General features: G+C 40.4%; 1 protein-coding gene across 3 annotated transcripts in view; it reads right to left on the bottom strand.

The window, feature by feature from the left end:
* Positions 1 to 19,034, bottom strand: part of mgaa (MAX dimerization protein MGA a) — a 28,019-nt gene extending 8,985 nt beyond the window's left edge. For 2 of the 3 annotated variants that reach the window (XM_088354406.1, XM_088354407.1), the window contains exons 1-18: positions 18,613 to 19,033; positions 14,698 to 15,793; positions 12,397 to 13,975; positions 11,855 to 11,963; positions 11,650 to 11,736; positions 11,173 to 11,301; positions 10,928 to 11,050; positions 10,146 to 10,852; positions 8,655 to 8,928; positions 6,445 to 6,593; positions 6,101 to 6,172; positions 5,967 to 6,033; positions 5,504 to 5,781; positions 3,463 to 3,723; positions 2,838 to 3,300; positions 2,018 to 2,173; positions 1,295 to 1,866; positions 389 to 508 (exon numbers count right to left, since the gene is read on the bottom strand). In XM_088354406.1, coding sequence (XP_088210532.1) covers positions 389 to 508; positions 1,295 to 1,866; positions 2,018 to 2,173; positions 2,838 to 3,300; positions 3,463 to 3,723; positions 5,504 to 5,781; positions 5,967 to 6,033; positions 6,101 to 6,172; positions 6,445 to 6,593; positions 8,655 to 8,928; positions 10,146 to 10,852; positions 10,928 to 11,050; positions 11,173 to 11,301; positions 11,650 to 11,736; positions 11,855 to 11,963; positions 12,397 to 13,975; positions 14,698 to 15,719 — 6,168 coding nt within the window. In that variant the 5' untranslated portion in view covers positions 15,720 to 15,793; positions 18,613 to 19,033. Of the gene's footprint in view, positions 1 to 388; positions 509 to 1,294; positions 1,867 to 2,017; positions 2,174 to 2,837; positions 3,301 to 3,462; positions 3,724 to 5,503; positions 5,782 to 5,966; positions 6,034 to 6,100; positions 6,173 to 6,444; positions 6,594 to 8,654; positions 8,929 to 10,145; positions 10,853 to 10,927; positions 11,051 to 11,172; positions 11,302 to 11,649; positions 11,737 to 11,854; positions 11,964 to 12,396; positions 13,976 to 14,697; positions 15,794 to 18,612 lie in introns of all 3 variants that reach the window. The other variant, XM_088354408.1, reaches the window with a different exon arrangement.
* Positions 19,035 to 23,493: the final 4,459 nt, after the last annotated feature.

The following is a 23,493-nucleotide window of genomic DNA, read 5'->3' as shown; positions in this document are numbered from 1 at the left end:
GGGAAATGCCGTCAACTTCTTATACCACATTTTACAGATAAATTGTCTAATGCAGTGACGCCGTATCCGGGGGGTTAGTTGTATTAAAAAATGACACAGAATTCAAAATAAATTGATTTCATCTTTTCTCTGCGTTCACTGGGAGGATTCATGGGGTATGTTTTGGGAGAATTGTCTCCCAAGAAAGGCCATCAAAAATAAACAAAATGTTACTTCATTTTTGCGGCTACATTGAATGGCCTTGGTAGCATTTGTTTCCTTGCAAGTGCCTTGCTCAGAAGCAGATTTATACTTGAAAAAATACATTACTAATAATTGGTATTTTTATCACTTTCAATCACTGAACAAGAGGAAGTCATTACATAGGGTGCCACAGTGGCACATTCACCTCTTGTAACGTTGCGAAAGTGGAGATGGTCTGGTCCAGTTGCAGTTCTTTTTTCAACTCTTTAAGCAGGTACAACTCAAGGTGGCGCCGATTCCTCTGAAAAAACCTTTTTTTCTTTTTCTGTCCAAAAAACATAATATGACCGTTTGAGGGGAGAAACATAGCAGAAAATAAAGACCCACATTTTCATAAATTTTCTGAAAATGTATGGGTACGGGGTCACTAACCTTTTCGAAGTTGAGAGCTACTTTTATTTACTGATTAGCACAAAGGTATAACATTTGTTATTACCATCTTGTTACTATGTTATTACCAGGTTGTAAATCTTGTGATAAGTTGACCCTAAAATAGGCTTAATCAATCACTAAAACATCATGCCAGTTAGAAATCCGATTTCCTAAAAATTCACAATGACCCATCTATCGTTAGCTTTTGAAGAACCTGTTCGCGGGCTACTCAGGTGTTCTGAGGGGGCTACCTGATGGCCGCGGGCACCTTGTTGGAGACCCTTGGTACGGGCCAAACCAGAAACTAAATCCTGATTAATTTATTTACAATGTTATAATGACATAATTGTGAAAAAAAAATATTAACCGAAGACTTAGTCAACAATAAAATTATTGTTCCATCCCTGGAGTCTAAAAATTATTTATTAGAATAATTTATTGATTTCTAAAAAAACCAATATGAGGTGGTTAAGTGGTCATCTCACACGCCAAACATTGGGGGTTTGATCCAAGGCTGCGTGTGTGATTGTCTCAAACTCAGTAAGAGGTTTTGAATTGAAAATGGCTATCCTGGCAGGCCAGCCTTGGGATATTTCAGTTTTTATTTGATATGATGATTATCAAACAAAGATGGTGTGCTCAATCTAAGGTGGAGAAAAAGTGATAAAATATTTCTTACAATCCTTATCTCTTGGTCGCTATAATCAGATGAGTGATCCGTATCATCGCTGGACACGAACGCCGGGTTGATCTTTTGGAGGTCATCATCGTCGTCCACAATACAAACAACGTCGAGATCTGTAACATCCATAGCGGGCTCCAGTGATTGGAATGACTGAAGCTGTGTCTGTGAAACGACAGACGCTGTAGGAGTCCCGAAAGAGCTTTCCGTGATGACGTTTTCTGGCTTATTGAGGAGTGTCATAGATTGGATCTCCTGTTGCACACTACGGACTTCTGAGATGACGAGATCAGGTGGGGTAACCGGAGTGGTTTTCATGACAGGAATAGGGGACGACACCCCATCAAGAGTAGTCAGCTTGGCATCAATAGGTTTTGTGAATGTGGTGGGAATCGTTTTGTAGGTGAGGCTATCCTGATTTAAGGATTTGGATTTAGGGGGGCCTAAAAAAGAGTTGCGGTTCACTGAAAAATAGTTGACAGAAGGGGGCTTGGAGGAAGTGCTTGGCAGCTCTGGATGCAGAATGTTGATGGCAGGTAATGAAGATGCTCGAAGGACACAGGTAGATCCTTGAAGACAATGTAAAAGTTTGGTTTATCATGGATACATCGGGTCGTCGAATTTAGTGTAAACTTTTGAAGGTGTTGTTTTTTATTCATTTGGCCATTACCATCTCAAAGTTCTTTTGACAGAATATTAATTCCTTTTTAGAAGACTCACTTGTGTTTTTGGGGATGGATTGTTGCAGATCGTGGACAGGAATCAGCTGGACCAGTTTGCCATCGGGTCTGCGGTAGTAATGAAGACCTGTCTTGCTTTGCACCTGCTTCAGAATCATCCTGGCCACTGAGGAAGTTGGCACAGCTGGAAGTGGAACTGTTGAAGACCCCGAAAGGTAAATGAGCAAAGGGAACAAAAGCCATAAAGCTTTCTTTGCAGATTAAATGAATCTCTTTCTTTCTGGGCCTTTTCAGGTGAGCAACACGAACCATTTTTCCAGCAGTGTAAAAAGTACAATTTCTTAAATTAAATAATTTTTTTCAAAACAAAGAAAGTGTTTCAAAAATGTACACTAATGTCCCAGTACTTCCAAATCACAGACTGCTGTCACAGTCTTGTTCCACGGACAGACTGAGGAGATCATTTCCTCCTCATGCCATGAGGCTCTTTAACTACACCCGGGGGAGTAAAAGCCCACATTAAACCTCACCCCCACATTTGCATATGACCCTATTCTTATTACAGTGTGTATTTTCCGTAGCACTATTTAAATACTCTATATTAACACGTTATATGGGGTGTTTTTGTATTCTATATCTTTTATTTCCTTATTTTATTTTTCAACACAAGGATACTGCTGGAAGTGTGAATTTCCCTACAGTGACTGAAGGAATGAGCTGAATAAAGTATCCCTCCATCCATCCATCCATCCATCTAAATCGCTATTTATTTCAAGTGGACTTTCTAGTAACCAATAGAGATTAGGAAATCAATCAAACCTTTTCAAATAGTCTGATATCATTATTTGTTCTCAGCTCACCTGATTGTAGTGGAGGGACTAAGCGATAAGCGAGTGTGGGTTTGGCCGTAGAGGTGCGGGATTCCACGGAGGAAGTGGTTGCTGTGGAAGTTGGGGTTGCCATGGGGGGGAGTGTTGCCACGGAGGCAGCGGTTGACACTGAGACAGCAGGTGATGTGGAAGGGGGAGATGACGTGAAGGCGGCGACTGAAGTAACGTCAAAGTTGGAAGTTGTTGTTGGCGTGGCTATAACACTTGGTGTAGAGGTGGAAAGTGTGGTAGAAGAGGAATTTGTGGATGTTGATGATATCAGTTCACGGGGGGGAGAAGCTTTCAGTTGGATCTCGGATACAGTTGTAATAACCTGCAGCTTCTTGGTTGCCACCACACGCCCGGTCAGATATGCCGCAAGGCGGTTGGCAGGGTGGAGCGCTCCCATCCCGCCCAATTCGATTTTTGCATTTGGATACATTCTGCCATTCACCTGGATGGACACAAGGCAGCTGGTTTATAACTTTCTTAATATATTTCTAAATAGTTATTAATAGTAACTCCCCGCTGCCACTCCCAAAAAATAAAGAAAAAACAGTTTTAAAACCACTGTCCATAGAATAAATATATAGGTGCTGTAATACACTTGGCTCACCTGAATCGGGTTCTCTTCTCCCGCTTTCATCGTATTAGCAGTCAGTAAGCCGGCAACTGAGATTCCATTGAGGAATGGTAGACCCATCTGGATGCCACTCTCACTTATGTCAACCAGTTCATCCCAAGCACGCTCATATTCATTTCGGGCTGCTGCGTCCTCGTCTGTGTTATCTTCACAAAGCTCCTGAGGCAGGTCCACAAAATCTTCCTCTGTGACCTCATGTTTGCTGGCTTCAACACTCTCCTGCTCCTGCTTTACCTGGTTGACAGCCAAAATAAGGACATGTAGATGGGACTCTGATTATCTGACTTTTGTTGCTGACATTTAGAACTTGGGACTGACTTAAAGACTGGACCGAAACCTAATTATGTAATTTTGCTATACACATGAATGCACATACTTGCATCATCAGTCAAATTATAACTTGTCACATAAATTGTCATTTAAATCAGGGGTCTCCAAACTCAATTGACTTGTGGGCCGCCGGTGAGTGGTTGAGACCAATTGGTTTTTCCACATGAAAACTTCTGATAAAAAATAAAAAAAATCCACTGTTTCCAAATATCTATCTAAGAAATGCTATACAAAATAAGATTAAAAAGAAAGTGAAAATATCGAGAATTTATGTGAGAATATATCAATCAGTAATGAATGAATCCATAATTTGCGCAACCTTTTGCAGAGAAAGAAAAAAAGGAAAACATAGGAAAAAGGGAAACAAAAAAAAACGAAAATGAAAACAGATGGGGAAAAAATCAATTTCTCTAAGACCATGTTTTAAAATATGGACGTTTATTTCATTGTTCATGTATTTTTAGTTAAGATCAATATTTGTTTTTTTAATGGGTTATATTTTTCCTAACAGGACGCACTAAATACAGATTGTCGCTTTAGATCAGGGGTGTCAAACTCATTTTAACTCGGGGGCCACACGATAGAAAAAACATTCTGTCGGGGGCCGGACTAGTAGATTATAGAGAAAGAAAAAGAGAGATAAAGAAATAAGAGAAAGAGGAAGGGAAAAGGAGAGAGGGTAGGACAAATAAAAAGAAAGAGGGAGAGAGCATGAGAAACAAAAGAGATACAAGAGAAGTCGTGAGAGATGGGGAAAGAAAAGAAGAGGAAGAAAGAAATCCAAAGAGAAATAGAAAGACAGAGAGAAAAGAGAAATAGAAAGCGTGAAGGGTAGGAGGAGAGAAAAGAGAAAAGGAAGTTAGAGCAAAAGAAGTTAAAAAGACACAGACAGAGAAAGAGACAAAGAGCAACAAAGGAAGAGAAAAAGAGAGACACAGAGAGTGAAAGAGACAGAGAGTGGGAGAAAAGGGGTGGAAAAGAAAGAGAAATAAATACAAGTACAGCGTCTTTGTGAGTGGAACCTGGCTTTGGCACTAACAAGTTGACACATTTCTACCTGCAGCTTGTTTTTCTCTTGCACTTCTCTGGGTGTTATCTCGGAGGCCAGATTCAATCCCTTAGTGCGCCTGATCTGGCCCGGGGGCTGCCTGTTTGACACTTGTGCTTAAGACTTTCATTTTAAGGGAGACCTCCAAAACATCACCCCGCAGGCCACGATTTTGAGACCCCTCATTTAAATCCTTATCATAACTGAGAATGCCACACGTGCGAGCACTCATTTTCACCACACGTTTGTTCTCATGTCACCAAGTTCTAGTAAGAAACCCTGTATTTAACGTGCATATTTAATAGTGGCAATTGTAACTACTCACAATGTGCTGTAACAATAAAGCCTTGTAGAGTAAAAAAGAAAAAAATATATAATTTGGGACACTAGGCAGGTCTTTTACAATTTATGCACCTATTTTTTTTATTTATTTTAAAGTTACTGTATATTTCAAAACAAGTCATCTATAGTTTTCTTACTAATAATTGCATCTGCCAAAAAGCTTTCAAAGCATACATTTTGATGGCAAACTATATTCAAACCTTTTTTGCAGTTTTAAAAGTGTGCAAGGCGCTTTGACGACTTGAGAATTATGACACACCGTGTTGCCCATCATTCAACTTGATCCACACCAACCTGCTGAGGTGCATCTTTATTACTGATGAGTACTTTGTAGTGGATTGTGCCAGTGTCTTCCACTGTCCGACTGAGGGGATTGATGTGGTACTTCCGGGCCCAAAAGGGCTTTTTCAGTTTGTCCCGGGCCATGACCTCACACAGAATCTTAAGCACATGATCGCGGTCCTCATGAGATGACCAGCGACCCTCGGTGAGGATGGTCAGACGTTTGGATGCCTTCGTCTCCTCTGACATGTTCGAACCGGAATTGGAAGCTGCAGGCTCAGCTGAGTCTCCTGGGAAAGAGTTGACTGTGATATAACAAAATATGGGGTGGGATTTGTTGGCGTTTCGTTATCTTCTTTTCTGCCTTGTTAAAAAACGACATAATGAGTGCTTGGAATTGCTGCCATACCCAAAATATACCTCCCAGTTCTAATTGATCAAAACATCTAATTGAGGCCCAACAGGGGGAACTCACCTCTATGCGAAATCTTCGATTTTTTATCATCTTTCCTCTTGCGACGTTTGGCTTTGCTGTGTAGCTTCTGGAAATATAAAGTAGACTAATCGTTACGTTTTGTGGATGAAGTTATGAATCAAGTCAGCCCTTACCTTCTCCATACTTCTTAACTTTCCTTCAAATCTTCTCACTCGTGCACAGCTGTCAGCATTCTTTCCAACCACCTGAGTATAACGCGAAATACACCTTTTTTTAAAATCTAATAATCACATTATACATAGTATTTTTTAATTCCTTCCTATGATGATCTAAATTTGAGGACCATATTCTCAAGTGGCACCCTAAAAATAAATGGCAGAATAAATTGAGAAACTGAAGGTAGACCAAAAGTCGCTGTTTCCCATTCCCGATTAATATTGTTGCATCTTAACATGAAAAAAAATATCACCATTCTGACAACCATGTTTTCAGGGCTTGGAAAAAAATGGAGTGGCACCTTCGACGTTTCCCAATCGACAGCACTGGTGCTACAAGATGGAACTTTTGGGACATAGGTCGCCTCAGGGTCACAATCGTCAATATCTTTCTTCCAGAGCGTCCGGATGCGTTCAGCAGGTTGAGAAACACTGTCAGCTTCCTTGAGTACTGGAGAAGGAGGAAAAAAACTCATTAAAAAGTAAAAATATCATTTTCTGATGACTTTTTACTTTCACTCAACATATTGTTAGCTCTTCCAATTGCGAGAGACCCCACCCACCCATTCGCAGCTTTTTCAGCCCGCTCCAATCAGGCAGGAGACCACAGAGCCTGCGCCATCCTTTCTTCACAGCTACTCTCTTCCCATTGCCCGCTCCACCTGGAGCATGATTCTCCCTTTTCATTTTTTATTGTCATTTTTTTTCAACAATTGGACACACACACACAGCCTCCAAGACACTTCTTCACTTTAACAAATTAACACTTTTCTCTGTTTTTGCTGCAGAATTGACAATAGAGTTGACTTTGACTTATGCTCGAGATCAAATTGATCACTGTATTGATCACTGTTCCAGTGACTGGGGGGGAACCATTTACCAAAAGGGGAATTTTTAAAAATTTAAAAAATTGCATTGCAACTTTCAGTCACATTATAACCAAGTGTACAGCAAAGAAAATACAGAGAAAACCAAAAAAAAAAAAATCATAAATAAAGAAACGTGCCAGGGGAGGCTGGGTGGTTAGCGCACAGCTCCACGGTGCAGAGGTTCAGGGTTCAAGTCCAGCTGCTGCAGACTCCCCCGTGTTTGCATTTTTTTCCCCGTGCCTGCGTGGGTTTTCTCCGGAACTCCGGTTTCCTCCCACATTCCAAAAACATGCATGTCAGGGTAATTGGCCGGTTGAGCGATTGTGTTGTATGTCTCTGTGTGCCCTACGACTGGCTGGTAACCAGTTCAGGGTGTCTCCTGCCCACTGCCCAAGATGGCTGCGAGGGGCTCCAGCACCACCACGACCCTACTGAGGATAAGCGGTGCAAATAATGTATGTATGTGTTACAATATGTGCAAAGAACCTATAGAAGTGCATGGCAAAAAGATTCCTAAAAAAATCATTTGTGGAAGACTAAACTTGGCAAGTCACTTTTGGACATAGCCTACGAAAAAAAACTAAGTACATGGATCAAGATAGATTTCTGAACAGTTAACAAAACGTTTTCCTCCAACAAAGTATGACCCCTTACCCTCCCTACTTGTCTTCTTGTTGTATGGTCACAGCTTTTGTCCATTTTCTCTGTCCTCTTGAGTCAAATCTTCAATGAAACGAAGACCTTTGCATTGAAGGACATTGCTGTCTTTGACTGCTTTGCACACCTTCTCCAAGAGTCTGCGCTGGACGAATATTACAACGACTCCAAGCTTGCTGACTCGGTTCAAAGTTTAAGACTGCAATCTCGTTTTGTTCCATTCGTTCACAAACATGCTCAATCCTTATGTTTAGAGCTCGTACCTTGAATCAAATAGAATTGATCATTTTTTTCAATTTTGTTGCAATTGGTGTTTAAGCTTTCTTCAATTTTTTTGCACCCGCTGTTTATGGGATCAGAAAGGGCGCGCAGTGCATGGTCCTAAAGAAACCCAAAGTCTTCATCAAATTCCAGAGTGTCCTCGGGAGCGGTGGCCCAGCTGGCACCAAGGGCAAATGTGAGAATTTGTCCTACTAGCGGTTCCTTATTTTGACTGCAGTCCATCGTACTGTAATCTTGGCTGCCAGGCGGGTTGCTCCAGCTAGCCTGCATGCCATCGCTGCTGGCTTTCGCACGTGTTGCGCTGTTCTTTGGGGGCATTTTCGGTCGTTCTCGTTCTGTCCTTTTGCTGCAAAATTATGTTAATTGACTCTGGTAAATTCTTGGAGCAGAACCTGCCAAGATTTATGGCTAATTTGCCATGATTTTACATTGATGCGATGAGCTCTGTATGGTGCGTCTATTCACTCCGCCATCTTGCCAGAAAATCAACTTTTTTCAAACACCCAATAAACGGTTTCAGGAAAGACTGGTATAACGACTGGGCACCGTGTGCATGCAATCATTTTCATACCCCAAAAATATTTTTGCAAATAGATCATGGCAGAACATAAATGTTTCCTCCTAAGCAGATTTCCAAAATATGACAATTTATTTATTTGAAAAAGGTATAACCCGGGGGGCTTATTCAAATTAACGATACTTACAGTAGGCCATCCTCATCCTTTTTCTCTTCCTTCTTTTACTGTTGCCTTGACTTGAAGAGCTGGAATCTGAGCTCTCCAGGTTTTTTAGGAGAACCACCTTCTGCTTGAGGCAGCTGCAACCCAGCATACATTGTGACCGCCCACAATGGCTGACCCTGGCTATGTAGGCCAAGCTCGAACAGACGCAACCCAGTCGGCAGAAATCGTTCAGACATGTGGTGTACTTTCTGTGGGGCAGCTTGATCGGCGCAGTGGGGTTGTCGATCACAAAACCCTACCAGGAATCAGAATGCGTGTGTGAGTTATATTATATCACACCGTTGTCTGTGAATGGCAGAGTGACTTTATGCTCGTCATTGCAGTTTTGTTAGTGTAGCATGAAAATGGTGAGAGAAAAGGCCTTTTTCAAGTACAGTCCAACGCTAACACAAACTCCATAAAAGTTCATTCAAGCAGATTTACGCTAAGGATTGACCAAGTGGGCTTTTTCCATAATTCAAAAACAATAGGATAAAAAAGTATGAAAATATATTTTGTTATGAATTCAAAGAAAACTTTAACAGCTGTCTGAAACCTTTTACAGTAATATTAAAATTTTAACACAGCTAACATGACTAATCTTTCACTTAAACCAAAAATTAAAAGTGCAGGAAATAAAATTAGGCTTAGCAGAAACTCCTATAAAAGTACATAAAAACTTAGTCAGCAACCTGAAACGTTCTACAGTAAATCAGAATTTCAACAAAAATAACATGACTAATCCTTTACTTAAACCAAAAACCAACAGTGCAGGATATGAAATTAGGCTTAGCAGTATCTTGTATAAATGTACGTGAAACCGAGAGTAGATTCCTGATTTATTTTTTACACAAAATAAATTAAATGTCAATACAACCAACATGACTTCAATAAACTTAAAACAAAAAGTGCATCTTCATTTCAACGGAGCTCACAAGTTGAAAAGTGTGGATACTGCTGTTCTCGAGTCAACATGACAAACTAATGCGGTGCTAACAGCTAATCACTGGGCTGTCCAACTTTAGCGTTCTTTTTATGGTCTCTCTCAATCACAAAAACACACGCTTGACCAGCCAATGACTTTTTTAAATCTCAAGATTGTCAGCGGACTTGATTCACAGGCATGCCGGGACAAGTTAGTAGAGCTGCCGCTGTTTACTCCACTCTTAACATTATTATTCCTGCTTCAGTGGCTCTGCACCCGAGCGCTTATCCAATCAGAAGGCGCGGGGCGGGTAGATCAGAGACTGGATGCAGGAGAAAAGGAGGTGCTCGGCTACATCTGAGCCAAACCCAGTTCTAAACATATTCAATCGGCCTGTCGAATAAATAAAAATGCAGATACTGATAACCGTCAAATTCCCAAATATCGTAGTAAATTTGGAGCATACTAACAGTCACCATTTACAGAAGCAGGTCAAGGTTACACTCTTACATTTTTTTAAATAAACAAGAAATTATAAACACAGGTACCTTCAAGGTGAAAAGGGTTGACAGAGATATTGAGGCTCTCTCATTTGTGATGTAAGTGCGAGGCTGCCCACACCATGTGGATCTTTCCTCCAAGTCTTTTTGCTTAAGTATGCCTCTGGTCATTGGTGGTGTTAAGGAATTTGAAGAGTCCAGCGTATCCATTTTAGACACTGATTGCAGAAGGGTCGACTTATGTTTAAATCTCCTTTTCCTCTCGTGTGAAGGGGACTGCGTGGGGCAAGATAGCGGTGGATCCGCCATAGGGGAGACTAAAGAGGGAGATTTTGTTGGTTTTACGATGGTTTCTGAGGGCTGGGGGGTGTCCATTAAAGAGGGAAACGGTGGGAAGGATGCTGCAGTACCAAGAATAGCAAGAGGATTGGAAGTCTTTGGTTTCCTTTCAACTTTTCTGGACATCTTATCTAATCCAGGAGGGGGTTTAGCTCTCTTCGAGGGCGGGATGAAACTTTTAATGAGGTCCGAGGGAGGCGAAGTGGCCTTTTGCTTATTCAAGACACTACTGAGAGTGCGAACGTAGCTGCTACTGCTGGCAGGAAGCTCAAAGGTAGGTAGCGAATCAGGTGGTGGCTGTGATAGGCTGGCCACGCGCTGGTCAATCAGCTTGGCCTCACTCTCCAGATACTGATCCAGCATATCACTGCAGAACGCTGACAAGTTCTTCTTGGACTGCTCCAAGTTGAGAGACCCTGTTAATAGCAAACCTCAATGTAAGACAATTTTACACATAAACGTGCAAGTCCCAAACATGATAGTGTAATCACCTTCTAGTACAGAAGGTGAAGGAGCCTCTGAAGAGTCCAACGGACTGATTTTTTCTCTCCAACCTTTAATCTGCGTAATATCTGTTGTCTTTCCTGTTCTAGATACGAATGACCCAGAAGTGCCTGTAAAAAAAAAAAAAAGTAAAAAAGGTTAAAGATTTTTTTTGACAGGTTCAGGATACCCCAGTTGACAAAGACTGGTGAGGGTGTTAGCTTGTGACTAATCTCTGAACTTAAAAACTAACCCTGTATAGGCTGCAGTTCCTGGCTAGGAGGCTCCATGGGGGCTCCCGGGGCAGGAATGGGTAGACGGACACCCAAATACTGAAGGTCAATGGACTGACTGGCGTCCAACAAATTCATCTTGAGTCCAACTGAATGACACATAATGACAGCACTGTTGCACTTGTTTAAGTCAAAGTGGCCTGATTCTTAGACCCATAAAATAAAGACTTAATTGAAATTGTAAATGTTTTTAGAGAAACAAAAAGGACAACACAATGGATAAAAGTGTCAGGTTGCCTCAATTCAACCATAAGACCATTCCAATGATGTAGACGACTAATAATCAACAGACAAAAAATAGCAAGCACATTGGGTACTTCTGTTTAGAAAAGATTACAGTGATTTTTTTTAATGTTTCATGCAGTTATGCTACTTGGCTGAAGAAATTATATTTTGTTAGCACTATGTAGCCTTCAGCTGAGAAATAAGTTCCTGACCTTCTTGTAGCACTGGGTGGATAATCTGCTGGTGCTTCATTGACTTCATGTTTTTGAGAAGAACTTCCTCAAAAGAAGCAATTGTCTCTTCAAATGAAAATTAAAAAAAACGGAAGCTGGTAACTTTGCAAAAGTAATTAAGCACAGACTGTAATGTCGCTGTGCGACTACCGACCATATTCAAATTGAGCAAATAAAGGTTTACCTTGGCTGTGATCTTCAGTTGGCTGCTGATGAACATCAGTTATCGAAGGCGCAAGACCGCTGTTTTCTTCTTGCTCTTCACTGTCAGCAACATGAAGTTTAAGAGCCTCCTTAAAAATGGATAGAAAATGTTTACTTTTTCAATTGCAGCCCTGAGGGGGACCGGCTGAAGCTCACTTGGAAGGGATCCATCAAGGGACATTTGGAAACGTATCATGGCTCATTCAACAAGTGGGATCAAAATCACAACAAATTGATCTGATAAAATTGATTGAAAAGACCAAACCAAAGTAAAGATGATCTGAGAACCAGAATGGAAAAAAAACTTAATACTGCTAGATATGTTTCCATCACTCGTTGACAAATCAGTGACACATATTTTAGAGTTGAAGAATTGGGAAAGTCTATGAGGGTCAAAGAGGTCAGTGAATTTAATAATGATTCAGTTCGAGCATTGCAAAAAAAAAAAAAAAGAGCAAAAATACTACATATCAACACTAAAGTCCCCAAAGCTAAACACGATTATGAAAATACAATAGCTACCTTGGACGTGAAGGAGATAAATAGCTGCTCCTCAACTTCTTCCAGGTTAGGCTTCATGGTCATGAAGGCAGAGTCATCAGTCTTCAGATCTAAATCTGATATTGCGCATTTTCGCCGACGACTCTTTCTTTTGCTCTTCAATTGTTTTGGGGATTGGACTGTTGGGACATGCACTGGAGGAGCTGATGCATTTGCTTCTCCAGAAACATCTGATGGACACGGAGGTGTCAGCGGATCAGTGTTAGGAAACTCCTCAGTAGAAAAAAAGTTCACTAAGTCTGCAATCGAAGGCGTAGGGGACAATGCATCACCGTCCAAAGAGGAGAACGTTGGTGATAGAGCCAACGGAATTGCAAGGGGAGACAGTCCACCTGGGAAAGGTAGTGGCTGTTCACTTTCTTGACAAGAAAGAGACTTCGCAGGGGGAGAAAGAGAATGGATCGGAACAGTAGACTGGGATGAATCATTGGCAGGAGTTTGAGAAAGCGACAAGGAGGAACCAGGAGTAAGGCGCTCAGATGTAGGCTGGAACTCTTCAAATGATGGTTCTACGTAGGGCTCAGAAGGGGGTAACACTGTATGCCATTTAAAAACAGATGGGTCCTTGCTCAGCAACAAACTCTCAGAAGGCTTGGGTGAGCTGGAGTCAATGTCAAATGCAAAGTTTGCAGGTAAAGAAGGTATTGGCTCAGGCGAACTTCCAGGAGACATAGACTCAAAGCCAAAAGGTACACTGAGGGAGTGCGTTAGAAACTGACCAGACGTGGATGCCGAGGGAAGAACACCAGGCATTTTAGAAGAATCTATTTCAGTGTCCAAAAATGTAGACAAAATAGGCAAAGAAGAAGTAGAAATGGCTGAGCCGATTAAAGTCTTGTGGTTGTCAAGTAGCTCTTCAACCTTGGTAAGCGTTGGTTCTGCTGAATCAGGAGCTAAACTCATCGGTACATGATCATTACTCCTCAATTGCTCATAAGTCCTTGATTGTTTAGTTTCCCGAGAGGCTACTGATTTTTCAAAAGACTTACTACATAGAAGTTCAGAGGATTCTTTTCCCGAGACGTTTGGAGTCAATTTGTCATATTCCTTTGGGGTGGAACCGTGATGGTTAAGTTTTGAGTTAGTTTGAGTAGATGTTATACTGACAATTTGATTTGCGGCAGCTGTCTTTGTTTCAGTCTGAACCTTTTCAGGAACAATTGTGGAAGAAGATTCCAATTTGCCTTTGAATGATTTGGTCTTAGTGGAATGCTTTTTCAAGAACAGTGCCAATGCTGGCAGGGGAAGAGGACGCTTAACACCAGGTAATGATTGGACCTTTGATGGACTTTTCTGTTCAGATAAACCCTCTCCTTGTACAGTGCCATTCTTTCCTTGTGGGATAGGATTAATAGAGGAATTGGTAGACTTATTGTCCACTTTGTTAGCATCTTGGGTCGTGGGTTTTTCTGCAGGACATTTAGTGTTGGTTTGCTTAAGACTTTTGGAAAGGCTTAAAGAGTCGAAATTGCATCTTGTTAAGGAAATCTGGGCTTCCCGAATGAGTTCCCCAGTAGTTTTTTCTGCTGGCTGTGAGGTGCTGTTAAAGGAGACAAAACAAGGAGGAAGTGATTCATTTAAAAAGAGTGCTTGTTTGCAATAGTTCTACTTAAATTGCAAAGGCTAAATAAGCAAGCAAAAATACAGAAATTCTCATTTGCACAATATATCACTTAGACACCATCCATTCAACTATTAACATTTGCTTATCTACTCGTGTCATGGGGGCAGCACCCTCATGTAGCTCTTCCAATGGAATTCTGAGTTCCCAAGCCCGCCGAGAGACAGCGTCTCCAGCGTGTCTTCCTCAATGAGCAGGAGCTCTACGCTGATTGCCCCCAGGATGACAGAGCTTTTCACCCTTAACACTAAGCGAGAACACAGCCACCGTGCAAAGGAAATGGTATTTCGGCTGCTTGTATCTGGGATCAATTATTTTCTATCTCGACAGAGAGCTTTTGGCCATTCGTAAGGATTGGAAGGTAGAATGACTTGTTAAGAAAATAACTTATCCTTTCATCTCAGCTCCTTTTTCACCAAGACAGACTGTTACGGATTCAGACAGACAAGAGATGTTGCAGCAATCAGCCCGTCAATCCCCTGCTAAACTACTTGAAAACATCATCCCAAAATATCCACAACTAGAGGAGGCAAAATGTAGGACTAGATTTATATTTACAAATTATATAGTGTTATAAACACTCATAGAATTACTCTTTTTTTCTTAAGAATGAAAAAACTGTTTCGTGAGGAAGCACTTACCGGATACATTTCTCCACAACTTTGGTTGAAGATCCAAAGGGTTGTTCTTGAACACAGGAACTCCCTGAAGGTTTGGTATCTAGAAAGCTACGAGCTTTGTGATTCGCGAGCAAAGACTTCAAGCTGTTCTTTAGTGGTTGCCGCATAGAGGTTACTCCCGCGTCACCTTGGTTAGATTTCATCTTGGAGCCTATACAAGCAAAACCATCCTCTCTCAGTCCTTTGGAAAACGGATTGCAGTCAATTTTTAGCTGATTTAATTGGGAGTTATGGTATGACACGACAGCCATGAACTCAGTCTGTTGAAATGTGAATGTGGCAACATTTGAGGCGTTCAGCTTAATGTCTTCAGCAGCTTTCTCAGTCTGGATCACATGCAAGCGTGGAATATACCGATGCATTGGGCGCAGTACAGCGTTGCCTTCACTATTCGTGGAATTTGTGGTGATCTTCAGTTTATAAAACGAAACAGGATTCTGCATCCATTGGTAACCTGAAGAAGGTGAATCGGGGTGCATAAATGGTATATTTGTTATGTGAGGTTTTGCCTCCCCAGCCACTTCCCAACTGTTTCCAGTCCACATGTAACAACTCTGGTCAACCATTTGAATGTCCATCATTAGAACGTACTTCCTTGAGGGCTGCAAACCAGAAATGCGGAAGCGACAATAGGGAAACATTCTGCTGCCTTGTTTGGTCACAATCATCTCAGTATTACACCTGTAGAATTCGTTCCACATGTTGTTGTTGTCTAAAGTCACTTGAATGCTTCTGCATGTTCTCTTAGGTGTGAGGATATCCATTTGGGAGTGGCTCAAAGTGTGTCTGCCAAAGGATGTTGCTGACTGCACATCAGCTTCACCAGTTTTTGAAGCTTCTTTACAACTTCCATTGGAGCCTCCTACTCTTCGACCAAGCCGGCCAAAGGTACAGGGAATATAATCGGCATCAGGCGCGGCTGCAGGGCTAGACGCCCCACCATCAGCAAACACCATCTTTTCCTGCTGTACCTTAGAGGCCATGGACGCATCCCAGACATCTAAGGTATGTTACCATTTAGCATCTTGGATGTCTTACCACACGTAACCTAAAAATCCTGTGAAGGGGAAGACAGAACATTACCAAGCATGCTGATGGTGACCACGCAAGTTGTAAGACACAAACATTTTTGGAATTTGCCAATCCCAACTTTAAGTCTCAACCCCATTATTCCTTCTACTTAGTTTAATCCCTTACTCTTGAAAAGGGCATTCATGAGGAGGGTAAGAAAGTCCGCAAAGTATCGAGTAAGGCCGAAGAGTGAGGGACACAAGCTTTATTTTAAAAGGTCAGCTCTGGAGCGCCCTAGCTTCTTTCTAGTCATGCCCCCTTGGCATTAACAACCATCTAGAAGCTATCATGGGAGGTAATGAACCAATTACATGTGTTTATTTTGTCTTGTGGAACATAAATTGGCACAAAAGGCGTTGCAGGGGGAAAAACAGAAGTGCAGGACAGCTGATTGCTTGAAAGACGAGGAAGAATAAAGTTGAACACTATCATACTGTTGATAGCAGTAAAACAAAGGAATGAACAATTGTCACATGTTATATCACAATAAACACAGCTCGTAGTGATGTAGCGGTAATCAAAAAGTAGGTCCCTTTCGGGTGAAAAACAATATTTTAGTGAGATCGTTCACATTTCCAACCAAATGTGACATGTGTGTGAGCTCCTGTGACTTTAGTGCTTTATCCCGTATTTGCCACAAGTTTCCCACAAGCAGAAGAGGACACACGGCGTCACGCGCAATGCATTGTGTGCGGAAGAACTCAGAGATGCTACCGCCGTAGCGTATCTAGCAATTCGAAAGTTATCGTCTTGGTGCTTTCGTTTTATGAAACGGAACAGGACTACAGTGGCGCAGAAATTTACAGCAGATTAAAATGAAAAGAATGGATTGTTGGTCCTTGGGCCTGACACAGCCGCAAGCAGAGGGCTACAGCACCCTATCATGGGGTTTGTGTGTGTGTTAAATAAAGAAATTGTACCAGCTATGGAGACTGTGCTTTTTTTTACACAGTGTGTCCTACGGTCGTAAAAATGCGGTAGTCTCGTAATGCATCATCAATGCATGATTTTAGGTCATTCAAAGCAGAGGTTTGGGTGCTTAAGCTCGCAGAACTTAGGACGTTCTGTGTTTCCTACTCCAATTTAAAAGTTAATACTTTCTACTCATGGAGTACTGTATTTTTTTCCGAGTTCTATCATCCAATAATCAACATCCCTGATGTGATCAATCCAACAAGGCTCGTAGATACAACAAACTTTAATTTTGAGTTATCGCAGGTTGTTGCTATCACGGTTATCCATAATTTTTAATATACCTAATTTATTTTTGTTGCTTTAATCTAGGTTTAACTTCGGTACCAGTGTTGGGACTAACGCGCTAGAAAAAATGTGTTCCCGGAAGGAAATTCCGAGTACTGTGTTGCCGTTGATAATACCTTTTTGTAACTTAACTGTCGTTACAACATGGTGCGTTACTCCTCCATTATTAAAATGAGATCATGAATTACAACATCCTCTGATTTCTCCTACGCACAGGATGTAATATACAACCCTCAACAACATATTAGAATGGTGGGCCTGTTTATTATTACCTACAAAGTAGAACTATGTACATTCGTTGGCAGAGTACGAGGTCGCTGAATTTCTCCCTATAGATATTCTGATATTCTCCCTGCGGCAGATACCTGCATCCAAACAGTATTTACAACTATAAAATAAATACTGATATCAGGGCGACACTTTATATGCGGATATTTGGTTATGAGTCAACAGTAGCAAATGGTAGGAAGTGCATAGGCAGGGGGCGTGGCTTGTATTAGAACAAAATCGATGGGGAAAACAAAAGCACATAAATGTACGGAGCTGATTTTGGGGGGTTTTGTTTGTAAAATAATATGCCTGGAGGAAAAAAAGAACGTCTTGGACAGTACCCAGAAATGGAAATCTTGTAGTGGTTTGAAGTCCAAAGACAAAAGGAATATGGAGTGTTCGTTTTCAAGCTCTCACGATTGCTAATATTGTTGAGGTGTTTTACATATGCTGCATTCCAGAAAAGTGGGTGTTCTCCAACCACGAAAATATCACTAAAATGACATTCAAGAGGTGGGAGGTCCTAGTTGCAAAGTCGGAGAAAATATATGTACCCCGACTTCATTGATTGCTTTAATCTTACGTGACTCGACAAAACGGCGATGGTAAAACTTAATTTACACGATTACAGTGTGAGCTATGGACCTCAGGCGCTGTTTTTCGTCCACAATCTGAGTGCTTGTGAGGTCCAAATGTCTTTTCATTTAAAAAATAAGGAATAACTTTTCGCGATCAGCCATCTTTGCTGTTTAGATTCGCTTGGAACACTTTGAGGTCGGATCTTGTCCCATCAGAATGGGAAAAATTCCACTTCCCACATTTTGAAAATGCAGCAATAATCTATCTTGTTGTGAATGAACAGATGCCACATGTGTTTAAAAGGTTTATTATCGCTTAATAAGGGAATTGCAATAATTAATAAGGGAAACAGTTAACCGAGTATTACTTTTTCGCCCAAATAAAGCGCTCAAAAATGTTCAGTACATAAATTTGAGATGGGTTTTAATTTCCGATGAAACAGCGGCTCACATATTCTTTATGAGGGTTTAACTGACCTTAGGCTAATATATGATTGCATTAGTCTCCTACATGGTGCTTTGAATACTAATTTAAATACACATACTTCCAATAAAAACGTACCATGCAACAAAGAATAACAATTTGCTAAACACCTAGCTAGCTTGTTAGCAAACTGATGCCAGCAAGCTAGCATGGCTTGAAGCACGACCTGCGTGAAAAAACCGACAACACGTTGTCATGACGTCACTGTATTACCTTAAACGCCGTTAACGGCTTCTATCAAGCGGCGTAACATCAACTGACGCTACGACACTGCTCAAACACGTCGACATTTTTGCCTGCTTGCCCGGTTGTCCCGACCACGGCTAGCTTAGCAGCGTGCTCCCATCAGTGAGTTTGTCTGTCCGCCCGTTCCTGCGTCCGTCCGTCTGCCCCGACGTCACGAGTCGTTTCTGCGCACTCTCGGCCGCCATTTTGATGTTATGTCGTTGTTTCTAAACGCCTCGTCCTTCTCCATTCGGAGCTTTCGATGTCAACGTTGTCCGAATCCCCGCGGTAGTCCCCGGAGCGTAAAAGGTTCTGTTCAATAACTTGGAGAGAGCGACTATTGCAACGCTGGACGGAACCTGGAAGGTGAAGTGGTTTGGGGTAGCTCCCCAGGACGTCGTGTAGCACGAACGCGACTACTTTGCGGTAGTGAAACACCGTGGTAACAAAAATGGACGCGTGTGAAATGAGTGGAACGAAGTGTATTGGTTTCGCGGACAATTTCCAGGCAGTACAACTACTACTCCTTGTACTCGGCTGAGTAAGTAATACAACGTGCTGGAGATATCGTTACCTGCACAAAATGTCGGCTGCCTTCTTGCTTCCAAGGAGGAAGTATAAACACTCTCACATACAAACGTTATTTTTCATTGCATTATTATTATAACTTGGACCAGTCTCTAAGCACTACGTTGTAAATATTTTACCTATTTATTTTGACAGTCTTTTATCTCTAAGTCTTTATTACATGTGTAACCGCGGTGTACCTGTGCCACCAAAGATCCACATTCACGCTGGACTGGATGATGAGGTTTTATTACAGTTGCTGCAATCAATGAGTCACAACACATGGTAAGCTTCTCTGCTGCCTTAGATCTCGTTGACAGCTTGCTGTTAGACTGCCTTAAACATATCAAAGAGCTTTCTTTTCAGTTTGCATAAAATATATTTTAGAATATCAACCATCACAATACATTTTTACATCCATTTTAACAAGATACTTTAACAAGAGATCGTATAGTGTTTTTTTAATGTTTACAAAGAATTCAACTTATTTTTCTATAGTCTGAATTTTAACCAAAATCATCCTTTTTATATATATGTAACGGGTGTGATAATAACTATTATTTTATTGAAATTCCTGCTAAAATATGTGTATAGTTTTTGGTAAATGTCCTGCAATGCTGAGTCCAACAGTGCCATCTGCTAGTCTGGGGTGGGGTTTGGTTTTGGCTTCTAACATGTGACCAGGAGGTGGGGTTTGTTGTCAGTTTTACCAGAGTACTACAAAGGTAAGACATATCTTTTGGTGCTCCACAAAATAAGTTAATTTTAAACTTTATAACCCCAGCTGACAAATCTCTCAACATGCATAGTAATGTGATTGATATTGTCAAGCTGTTTAGGTTTATTTTCGTTTTGTTTCTGTTTTACTAAATATTAATTCCCCTTGTAGAGATCAAAGAGATCTGACCCAGCAGAAAAAGCTAATGTTGTGACTCATCCATTTGCAGGTAAATTGTACCCATTTTTATACTCATTATTGTTTTTATTCCTATTTTTCATATACATTAAAAAAAGGATGATGTTGGTTAAAATTCAGAGTAAAGAAAAACATGTTGAATTCATTGTAAACGTTAAAAATCCACTATACGATCTCTTGTTAAAAGTATCTTGTTAAAATGCAAAGATTTATACATGTATTGTGATATTCTAAAATGTATTTTCTGTAAAGTGAAAAGAAAGCTCTTTGATATGCTTTGTTGTCAGTTTTACCAGAGTACTACAAAGAGATCAAAGAGATCTGACCCAGCAGAAAAAGCTAATGTTGTGACTCATCCATTTGCAGAACTGTAATAATAAAAAACCTCATCATCCAGTCCAGCGTGAATGTGGATCTTTGGTGGGACACGTACACCGCGGTTACATATATGTATGAGAAAATAGAAATAATAACAAGAATGAGTATAAAAACGGGTACAATTTACCTGCAAATGAATGAGTCACAACACGTGGTAAGCTCTGCTGGCTTTGATCTCTTTGATCTCTATAAGGGGAATTAGCCTTTTAGCACAACATGCAACGTCTGGCAAAACTAACATAAAAGGCGACGGAAACAAAACAAAAATAAATCCAAACAGCTTGACAACATCAATCACATTACTGCGCAGGTTGAGAGATTTGTCAGCTGTGGTTTTGGTTAAAATTAACTTTTTTTCGGAGCACCAAGAAATCGTATCTTACCGTTGACAGCTCGCTGTTAGACTGCCAACAAACCCCGCCTTCCGGTCACATGTCAAAAGCCGAACCAAACCTTACCCCATACCATCAGGTGGCACTGTTGGACTAATCATTGCAGGACACTTATACAGAAAGTATACAACATATTTCAGCAGGAATTTCAATAAAACAAAAGTAATTATTACACCCGTTACACATGTTTACCCTGGGGTACAATAACATGTCAAATCTCGTTGCATACAATGTTTTACAATGTTAATATCAATGCAGTTAAAGACAATTCATTTCTACTTAATCATTCATGCTACATTGTACACAAATAGCATATTTTGGTTACATTAGTTGTGGTCTGTCTGAACTGTTAGGAATTAAATATTAAAAATGTACCGTTTACCAAATTGTTCGAATTAGTTATCTGACTCAATTAACCAAACACGACATACATTCTGTCCTAACGATGCATGCTCGTTTGTTTTTGAGAAAAGACGGAAAAGAGACCGGCATTTCCTCATGGGGGCAGATTTAATTTCTTAAACAAATTCACTAAGTGAACTCCATCGAATAAGTGTCGCTCGAGTCTTCGTCAAACCTCTTCTCTCGTTCTCCCTCGATCTTCTCAAGTTCTCCCGGCCCACGTTTTTTCCGCCAGCTCGTGTGCCGGCTCCTCCCATGGGCGTGCCAAGAAATGCCCCCACGCCTCGATGTCTGTCCTTGTGCGTCTGGCTTTCTGCGTCTGAGTCCTGTTATCAACAGAACTTAACAAAACATTCGCATTCGGAACGGTGAGCCCTGAAGTTCACTCGGTGAAAATCTTCATTACACTCGATAAATGTAATTTGTATTTGATCGTACAAAATCCCTTATAGTCAAATGTATAAAATCCTTCAGAACCTTTACATGCCGACCATTTTTACATTTAAAAGCCATATATTTTATCGCATGAAACCAAAGTCCCTCTCCAGAAAATTAAACAAGCAACATGTGCTCATTTAAAACTGGAAGTGGCAAACTTTTACCAAAACAGAATATTCGTGATCGTCGGAGCAGTTTATTCACACCTAAAGACAATCTTCAAAATTGAGCGGCCGTAGACTAAAAAATACTAGTTTTGAGTCAAGGTTATTTCGTTGTTTGAATTTGATACCAGCTCAGTAGCCTAGATGGTAGTGTGCCCGCTTTGAGACTGGGAGGTCGCTGGTTCGCGCCTCGGCCGAGACATACCTAATTGGTATAATGGCGGCGCCCTCTGTTGGCTGCGGCTGCATCGACTCGCTACAACGGGTCAGGTGTATCGACATTTCGTTCTGTGTACATTGTTACAAAGAATGACAATACAAAGGAAATTATTATTCTTATTATTATAAAGCGGTAGATTTAAAAAAAAAAAAATATATAGGTATATTTTTCTGCACTTTTACGATGCGGCTTATGCTCTAGTGTTAATACTACATAATACAATATTATGTATTTTTTCACATAACTTCTGGTATGTCGGAATTTAACTGAAGTTGTGCAATAACACATTGATGTATCAACATTTTCAGCATGTCATTTTATGTTAATATAAATGTTTATATACGATGGGAATTAACTAATTGACGCAGTAGAATTACGACTTATGTCGACATCTATAAAGCATGGAGAATACAATGGCAAAAAACAATTGCGACTAAAATAACAATGAGAATTAATCCACACTTGAGGCAGTAGTTACTTGCAAATGTACAGTATGTAATCATCTGTGTACAAGAAAATAGCAAAAAATAACGGTTATGATATATATATGAATGACAATTGGAAATAACCAACAATTGAGGCAGCAGTTACGACCGTGTTTAATCTTCTGAAGTCAGATACTATTTCGTGTACATAGATTGGTGGGCACCAAACAATGATTTATCTATATTGGTGGGGTAATATATCAAAATAAATTAAGTAATGACATAATATTGGTGGGGACATATTAATTATTGCTCGATATTCATTCATGCCATGCCAAAATTATGCCCTTGCATGTACAACACGATGGCAAAATATAACAATTTGAATATATATAAAAACAATTGAGGCAGTAGTTACAACTGTGTGTAATTGTCTAAAGTGAGGTACTATAAAGTGTACAGCAGCAGGGTTTACAAAACCGTGCTTTTTACGATAATAGGTAGTGGTCCAAATACTTTCAACTAAGCATTTAGCTTAAATGAATTAAATGTATGATAGAACAAATTGGAAGCTGAGTGCCGAGAACAGTATATTTGTATGCTTCCCTCCATCACATGTTCTCAGTAAAATACACATTCTTCAAATGATAAGTTAAGAATATGGATTTGTATTTTCGAGTCTTCAATAGAAGTACAGTGTAAGTATTCCACATTTGGTAGCAACAATACTATTTTTACTTCGGTACCAACGCATGTAGTTATAGAACAGCAAGAAAACTACGATTTATTACATCATTGCAACGACCATTTGAATCGTTATAAAAGTTCTTCTGTTCAATTATTTGTTTTAGGGGTTAAAAAAATGTCAAATTAATTTGTAATACCATTATACAATTCTGTGAAACGGCTGTTCTTACTTAAAAGGAAATGACTGACCACGACTCCTTAAGAATATAGTGTAATTCAC

Source organism: Urocampus carinirostris, chromosome 15 (genome assembly GCF_059441175.1).
Source record: "Urocampus carinirostris isolate Australia breed hairy pipefish chromosome 15, RoL_Ucar_1.0, whole genome shotgun sequence".
NCBI classification, from domain to species: Eukaryota; Metazoa; Chordata; class Actinopteri; order Syngnathiformes; family Syngnathidae; genus Urocampus; species Urocampus carinirostris.
This window is presented reverse-complemented; position numbering and strand designations above follow the sequence as displayed.